This window comes from Gavialis gangeticus, unplaced genomic scaffold (genome assembly GCF_001723915.1).
Source record: "Gavialis gangeticus isolate Ggan-Ray unplaced genomic scaffold, GavGan_comp1, whole genome shotgun sequence".
Taxonomy (NCBI): domain Eukaryota; kingdom Metazoa; phylum Chordata; order Crocodylia; family Gavialidae; genus Gavialis; species Gavialis gangeticus.
Window position 1 is genome coordinate 4,383,204 of NW_017728964.1, and position 8,844 is coordinate 4,392,047.

Consider the following 8,844-nt stretch of genomic DNA (forward strand, 5'->3'; position numbering starts at 1 on the left):
TGATGTACAAAGAGGGGGGGGTGGGAGGGGAGGATTCAACCATGCTGCTGCACCCCCTCCAAATCCACCCTTGTGAACTGCCTTTCAAAACAGCACACCAGAGTGTGACCTTATAGTAACTGCTACTTGAACAGGAGAGAAACTATCAATTCCAACTTACTAACTACTAATATTAATTATTAAGTACAGATGTTATGTTTAACAGTAGCTAGCAACACTCATTTGAAAATGCAATTTTTTTAAGCTGACACCTTTCTTTAGCTTCCTACATGACTTCTGCATACTTTTGAGAACAAATACTCATACCAGGGGGGGAAAAGAAAATAAAAAACTCTTTAAAGCTCTTCACCAAAAGGAATCACTCCTTTCTTCATAAGCACAGAGGGCTTCAAAATATGTAAGTCTTCTCTCACAATGACAATAGCCAACAAAGCACCACAGGGAATACGATGCTTCAACATCAGGGCATGTACAAATGGACTGATGTATATATTCAAAACCAAAGCTGTACGCAGGCAAGCTTGTCTCTACAGGGACTGGATTTAGCACATATCAGATGTCTGCAACCCAGTCATGGGTTAAGCACTACTAGGAGTCTCACAGTCACGCTGTTTTCATCTCACAAATGTATTTAAATCCTTGTCTGAAGGGTCTAGTGTCAGTTAACGTTTATTATATTGATGTTGCATTAGTTATGTAGGTTCATATGCCCATGCAGTTATGTTTATATTTTTAAAGACTGCACATATACATATAGGAGGTCCTTTCATTACAAAAGAATTTACCAGCTTCAATTGAAATCCAGACTATGCACTGGCCAAGGAAACATCGCAAGCTCTACAACGATTCTACTTCTGTCTTACGTTACTGTAAAAGATAAATTATCCAACTAAAGTTACAAGGGAAATTTAGAAAGGGTGTATGCAATTGCCCATGTTGGACTTTGGCCAAAGCACTAAGGTTATCATTGTCCTAACCCCCTCCTCCCAAATGGGCTTTGCACCCCATTTGAAAATCTGAATCCAGAGAAGTACAATGCCTCTTAACTTTGTACTTGAATGCTGTTGCAACAGTGATTGTGATCAAATGCATCACACAGTAAATCGCCAAAACGCTTCTGAAGCAATCCTTGGAGACATTTCATTGAAATGTTGAAACGGCTCAGGCTAACTTATAGCATAAAGCAGCAACAGTGTAGTTTACCCCTCAGTCTTAAAAAAGGAGTGGGGAATGATAGTTTCCTCATGCAGTATTTTTTAAAAACTGATAGTCTTTCAAGACAGATAGAAAAGCTCTTCAAATTAAAGCATTTTGTATGAGTTTCTTAGCAACAGGCACATGGGGTTATGGGTAGTTTCAAGCTACCAAAAACGTGGTGGTTCCATCACACCACAAATCAATCAAGTAGGAAAGAGCAGCATTTTGAAGACAAAGGCTCATATTAGTATACTACGGGAAATAGGTGAAACTGAAAAGACCGGTGGCAGGTTACTAAAAACAGCTCCTCCAATATTGCATTCTGCTCTGAGTTGAGAGTATAAGGTTTGTAAACATTTAGGATTTTAAGACTTTTTATTATAACCCTCTCTAAATTTAGTTTCTACCCATGAGCTGTTTCATAATTCAAGGACACGTGTGTTCTGTGCAACTCAGCTGCTCCTCAATTTATGGACTGCTACGAATATCTCATGTGAACCTAGGTGACAATCCTAAATTTCACAGTAGAAGGAAAAGTTCTAGTTTTTTTTCCAAATCAGTTAAGGCCCACAAGCGAGGTGTTATTTTCAAGAACAGGGAGAACTAGTAGAGATTCCAGATGTAACTTTCCTAGTTGACAGAAGGAGTCTGTAAAGGAAAGAACTGCAGGAGACACCAATTTTCAGGCTAGCTATTAACTGGCAGTTACTCTGCCTGGCTATGAAGGGCTATACATGCAGTACTCTGAAAATAATTCAAGTGAGAACCTATTTCTTCAGTAAGTCTGAATGACAAAAGAAAGTCCATGTCAGAGTTAATACACCAGCAATGAGGTACAATTACAACAGGTGAGAGCTTACATGTTATAGCTATTCACTTTACTCTAAAAGCTACTCCAGTCAAGTATTATATATTAATTAATACTAAACATATTCATAATCATACCTACCTATCCCCAGGGATGATTTACCATAGTACATCAACCTTGATAGATACTGATCTATCCTAGATGAAAACTAAAATCCACTCACTGTTTGCTAGAGATAGAAGGTAGTATACAACAAAGAAATACCTTGGAGCGAAACAAAATGTTTTAATTAGACTTAACATTTTTATTTCAGATAAATCAAAGCCTATGGACTAGGAACAATATATATGGCTCATGTAAGAGATCTAGTCAAATTCTAGAAAACCACAAAAATAGAAGTGTAAAATCCCTATCAGACAATACTCATTTTCCACCTTGAAACTAAGTAATCTTTCATTCCCCCACCCTCCCAGAGGATGTGCATGTTAAAATGACACAAAATAATAAAGGCATAAACTGTCATGCCTCAGTAAATCAAGCTGTAGTTTGCTATATACATGGATGAAAACAAAAATCAAGAGAAGCATTCAAAGTACTGTGTTCATATTCAAAAAACATCCCCAGACTGCTCCTTGAAGGTGGCAGTATCCTACCTTATCACATCTGTTTCTGTACCATCATTCTTATAGGATGCTTGAAGTTGTCTTTGCCTTGTGAGAAGGTCATCCAGTAAGCTTTGCCTTCTATCCCCCTCCAGCTGAGTTCTGGAGCCATATGGTTAAGGTCCAAACACAGAAATAAAATAGGACTTAAAGTTTTTATTTTCAGTATTAATAGCAATATGCACAGAAGTCAGATGTTACAGTAATATTAAAAAAGTCAGAAAATGAGAATCTTCAAAGAACAATAGAGTAAAACAGCCTGAAAAAGAAGACTCCACTTCATGTGAACAAGAGTTGCAACTCTTTTTCATACCTGATAGTCAGGTCTCAGGACTCTTAAGACACCTGGCATACCTTTTTCACACCTACATAGCAGAGGAGTATCTCCACTCATCGTCACTTGTCATAAGCATATTTGTTACTTATGGTTCCTTAAAGAAAGGCTGCATCTTGAGAATGTGATCTAGAAAGCTCAAATTTCTTGGGGAGGGATGGTTTCAGAGTTTTTTTGCACAAAATAAAATCACTCAAAACATGCATACGACATTCTTCTCAGGCTCTCTCATTTAAGAGAGTCTCATTTAAAGAGCTGTATTTAACACGCACAGAAACATTATTAGTTCTAGAATCTTAGCATGTAATAGTAAGTTGGATATACTAAACTCAACAAGATAAGGATAAAGTTTCTGCTGCACTCATTATACAAGGCATAGCACATTTTTATTTTTAATCGAAATTACAATATAAACAATGGCCACAAAATTGACTTTATATGTTGGATTAAGCCTGGCACTTAGCACATTTATTATTTTACTAAGGGTGAGGCTCATAACATGGATCTAGTAAGAAGTCTTCTGCAGAATTCAGTCAAAACAAATGTATTTAAATGATGTGTTTAATAATGTATTTCCATGTACATCACAAGAACTCCTCAATAGCAGCTGAAACAGGGCTTGTTGCTTTAAAAAAATAATCAATTAATTCAGTGAGTCTGAATGACAAGGTTGCTGGAGTACTGCCATTTTTAGAGGTTGTTTGGGTTTTTTTTTTAAATAAACTTAGAGGTAACCCTTAAAAACAACTATTAGTCCTTTTCCTAAAAAAAAAAAAAAAAGTTTAACTGCAATGTAAGCATGTACATAGCCATAACAACTTATATTTGCTTTCTTACATAGCAGTGGCATTTATCTGCTCCATGGGAGTCATTTGAAAAGAAAATTTTACATACTCCACTCAGTGCAGCATTATGGAAGTTCATGTTTAGGAAAGATTTACACTGCAGTAAGCCTGAACTTAATTACAGTTAAAACAGTAGGATTTATAAGGTCTCCCCCTGCAAATAAGAATTTAAATCCCTACACAACTCAATCTTTCTACTGACTGCACAGAGTCAAGGCATCTATATACTTGAATTGCTCTGCTGACACCAGGCACAAATTTTTTTTTTTGGGTGCTGAGACACCCAAGTTGAAGCATCTTTCTACAACTTATATCAAGCATGCCTCCACTAAACTGCAGGGAGTCACTAAAATGAATGTGGCCTCATGCATGCATTTCTGATCCTCTGTACCAGCATGGGATACTTTCAAACACCTGGCTGCTGTTACATGTCCCCGTTACACAAGTGTGCAGAAAGAAAAGGAAAGACAACTAGGTCATAACATGCATTCCAAAGCACAGAAGAACGAGGGAAGTTAGATAGCCATGAAATTACATTTTACCCACCCACACCTTCTTTATCATTTGTCTGAGAAGCTACTCTATGACCCTATATTTTGTCCATAGCAGTTTCCTCCACATTAGTGATGTATTTGAGCAAAGTTGCTGCTGAGGTTTTTTTTTTTTTTTAATGGATGTAGTTTTTTGTGTTTCTTCAGGGAGATGGACATACCTGTTCATACAGAGACCTTAAATTCTCCCTACCCCATGAAGCAGAAGGAACCCACTTTTCTACACTGGCTTCTCATAAGGTGCCAATAGTACAGCAACCTGAAATGTCTTTTTAAACAGAAAAAAGTGAACCTGAGAAAACCTACAAGCAAACAATGTCTCAAACCAAGAATATCAGCGTCAACAGGATTTCACCACTGGGAACTGTACAATACTTAAAATAAGTACTTGAAACAGAAGTCAAGATTGCCAGCAACAACTAGTAATTAGGTCTTCCTCAAACTGTGCGTGGGGAGGTGGGAGGGGAAAAGGAGGGGGAGAGAGAAAAAGGAAAAAAAAGAAAAAAAAAGATTGTGGAGCCACTTCCTTCCCATAAAAGCCTGTTTTTCTACCCACTCGTAAGATACTGGAAAGAACGCTGCAATACTGTTTACATGGATACATTTGGTGTGTTGATACAGCTTGAAGCAGTAAGTCCTTCAGACGGTTGATCTTTTCCTTGAGATTCTGCAACAATGACCTTATTGCCACATTAAGCTGAAGGAAGAAAAATAAAAGAGAAAAGATTTTTTTTCCAGATTACACTACAACTCTACAAGCAGTAGTATCACATTATAGAGGGTGGACTAATACAAGCCCAACTGTGTATCACATCACATGATTTCCTTCTAAATCACCAGAGTGCTGATGAGAGACCATATCGAGGACTGGATGTATACAGTATTATTAATGCATTGCAATATCGACCTTTCCTTTTTCTACAGTCAGGTCCCTCTCCAGGCTCCTTTTAGTGTTGCTAATTGTCAGAGGTTCAAAGGCTCCCTCTTCTGGTTCTCTTAAAGCTCTGACCAATATCTCCTAGACTTTCATTTCTATTCCATTTCAGGTTTCCTTATAATTTTGTTCACTGTTGCCCTTTGGTCTCTCCAGACTATTGATTAACAATGTGTGTCCATAATGCTTGTGCAAGGTTCTTCAATTTGCTATTTTTATTAAAAGAATACCAAAAATGTTATTCTTCTTCAAGCTAGCAAGCATCCATCTTTGCATTCTCTAACTTTCCACTTAATCACAATCTTTTATTGGTGTTATTATTATTGCTGTTTTTGTTGTATTTAATGAGATAATTACTGCTTCCTTCTCCTAGACATTATTCTCTTTGAATCAGCTAAGCAAAGTGTACCTTAAGAAACACATTAATTATAACTACATTGTAATAAAAAATGGCTGTAAATAATAGCTGCAATTATTACAACTAATTACAGGCTTCCATATTACTTAAAGATGCTTCTTGTTCACAAAGGAATAAGTATACTGTGGCCATCATTCAGACAGACAGGAAAGGTAGTTTAGCAGTAAGAATATATCCATTCATGAGCAGAGCAAAAATGACCACTCTGTCCTATCACAGCTACTCACCAACAACCTAGTCCTCTCAGCATTTGCTAGTCACATGTTCAGCACCAACAAGACTCCTCAACTTCAGCACCTCTCTCCAGCAAGCATTCTTTATAGCCTTAACAGCCTCTCCCCCTAAACGACTATTTAAAAAGGCTCAAGCTGTAGCTTTCTACTCGACTCCCCCTGAAAGGCAATCCAAATGCCATTACAAATTATTTGTTACATATTAAACTGTCCTTGTTAACTGCAGAGAGGTGAGGAGTGGGATTTTCAAAAGTGCCTAACAGTTACAAGCCTAAATCTCACCAACTTGGGCTTCTAAATGTAACAGGCACTTCTGAAATTCCTATCAGATAGGATGCTGAGAGCGTAGGTCAGAAGTGGAGACAGCCATGCTTGCTGCAAGCACATTGCTCAACAGTTCTGCAGATAAGCAGCCAGAGGAGAGACCTGTGCAATCCACATGAAGTTGAAAAAACAGTCAAGCAGTTATATAAAACAGCACTGGCCAAACTCTTGAAAGATGCATTCCCTCTCAATAAACATGAAACCAACTGCACAGCCCTCCTGCCCTCCCACACGGTACAAGAGGCTTTCATTTAATGAACAGATTCTTCTTACTCTGGCTGGCTGGGAATCCCATGGCCTGACAACTGTTACATTTTTTGCAGACTAAGTGCAACTAATGGTAACAGGTAAGATATTAAAGGAATTTTTCCTGGGAGAAAAATGGCTGACCGGCCACAAAAATGGCAGATCCATGACAAAGAAGTTGTCTCTCAAAAAGCAGCCATTTCAAACAGCAACTTCCCTGTCTTGCCAAGAAAAATTCCATGTGTGGCCAAACCTTAAACCACTGATTCTCAACCAGGGGAAGCGCTAGCAGCATCCTGGCATGCCTTGAGATCTTTTCAAGAGTGCTGCAAGATGCTTTGCAATGTTAGCACTCTTGGGCATGCAAACATGAATCACAAGATAAACCTAGAGTTTTCAGCTAGAAATTCACACTGTTTTAAAACATTCTGTCTTGTTGTGGTCTTTTATGACTTCTCTGCAATAGAAAAACTGCTCCATTTTTTTTCTGTAGTCAAAAAATGAGTGATAAGTAAAAGATGGAATTTTCCAAAGGGTGCCTTGAGCTGAATAAGGGGTGCCACAAACCAAGCCAGGGGTGCCTTAAGTCTTTGTCCTTTCCCCCTTCCAAGGGGATGGGAGAAGGGAAGGAGAGCAGAGGGCTACATGATAGTCCAACAGGGAGCTGCCAGGGAGGTTCGCAAGCTGCCCTGTTCCCATTCCCACCCAAAAGCTAGCTGCTAGCTAGTCCTAGTCTCTTGCCTCCTACTTCACAGCCCTGAAGGCTCTTGAGCTCTTTTTAAAGTCATAGATCTACTCATGTAGATGAGTTGTCAGCAGCAGCTAGGGTTTCAGCTTCAGTTAAGCAAGAAAGGGAGAATGAGTTATCTGATGATTAGCCTCTGTCCCTGCTCTGTGCAGCCACAGCTCTGGAAATGTTTTTTTTCCCACCCCTTTCATTCTGCCATTCAAAAAACAAGGTGCATATTATACTTCAGAATATGTTGCATGTGAGAAAACATGGTAATTTATTCAGGGTTGACTAACTTTCATGGTTTCTTGGTTTCATTAAGGAAAACAGTGTTTAAGCATTTTCTAAACATAACTTAGACTTTGCAAAGAGATTACATCTTCCCAAGTCAATGAACATCTCCCTTTAACAACGCTATGGCATCAGCCAAAATTTTGCCCCAGTTGAAATCCATATCCATAGGAGTTTTACCACTGACCATTTTGAGTAGTCTCAAGCAGGCGGAGTGCATCTGAAAGTCTTACCTTGTAACTTCTATACTCTGTTTTTATCCCATTTTAAATGGGATAAAAAGCCTGGCATGGCTCTATGAGCATTCGTGGGGCACTGGCCAGGTACCAGAGGATTGGAAAAGGGCCAGTGTGGTCCACATTTACAAGAAGGGGAGAAAAGAGGACCCTGGCAGTTATAGCCCAGTCAGTCTTACCTCAGTCCTTGGGAAGACCTTTGAGAAAATTATTAAGGGGCACAGCTGCAAGGGCCCAGCTAGGGAGGTAATGCTCAGAGTCAACCAACATGGGTTCATTGAGGGCAGGTCCTGCCTAATTAACCTGGTTTCTTTTTATGATCAGATCACAAAGTCTGTGGATGAGGGTGTCGAGGTGGATGTCATCTTCCTGGACCTTAAGAAGGTCTTTGACATGTTTTCCCATCACATTCTCTTAAAAAACTAGGTGACTGCAGCATTGATGCCTACACAGTCAGATGGGTGGCAAATCGGCTAGACAGTCGCACCCAGAGGGCGGTGGTGGATGGGTTGTTTTTGACCTGGAGGGATGTGGGCAGTGGAGTCACCCAGGGCTTGGTCCTGGGGTCTGTACTATTCAACATCTTTATCAGCAATCTGGACATGGAAAGCACGCTGTCCAAATCTGCTGATGACACCAAGTTGTGGGGCGAGATGGGCACGCTGGAGGGGAGGGACAGAATCCAGCTAGATCTAGACAAATTACAGAGGTGGGCAGATAAGAATAGCATGGAATTCAATGCAGACAAGTGCAAGGTACTGCATCTAAGGAGAAGGAACCAGCAACACACCTAATTGGCTGGAGGACCACACCCAGAGAGTGGTGGTGTACAGGTCTTAATCGACCTGGAGGGATGTGGGCAGTGGGGTTCCGCAGGATTCGGTCCTCCGGCCCTCACTGCTCAACATCTTCATCAGTGACTTGGACGAGGGGGTAGAAAGCACCCTGTTCAAATCTGCAGATGACACTAAGATGTGGGGAGAAGTGGGCACGCTAGAAGGGAGGAATAGGCTTCAATCAGACCTGGTCAGGTTA

At 39.8% G+C, this 8,844-nt stretch overlaps 1 protein-coding gene across 2 annotated transcripts in view; it reads right to left on the reverse strand.

Annotated features, from left to right (window-relative positions):
* STX8 (syntaxin 8) overlaps window positions 1-8,844 on the reverse strand; it is a 223,742-nt gene that overhangs the window by 204,485 nt on the left and 10,413 nt on the right. For both annotated transcript variants that reach the window (XM_019502123.1, XM_019502116.1), the window contains exons 3-4: window positions 5,000-5,094; window positions 2,659-2,769 (exon numbers count right to left, since the gene is read on the reverse strand). In XM_019502123.1, the coding sequence (XP_019357668.1) occupies window positions 2,659-2,769; window positions 5,000-5,094 (206 nt within the window). The remainder of the gene's footprint in view (window positions 1-2,658; window positions 2,770-4,999; window positions 5,095-8,844) is intronic.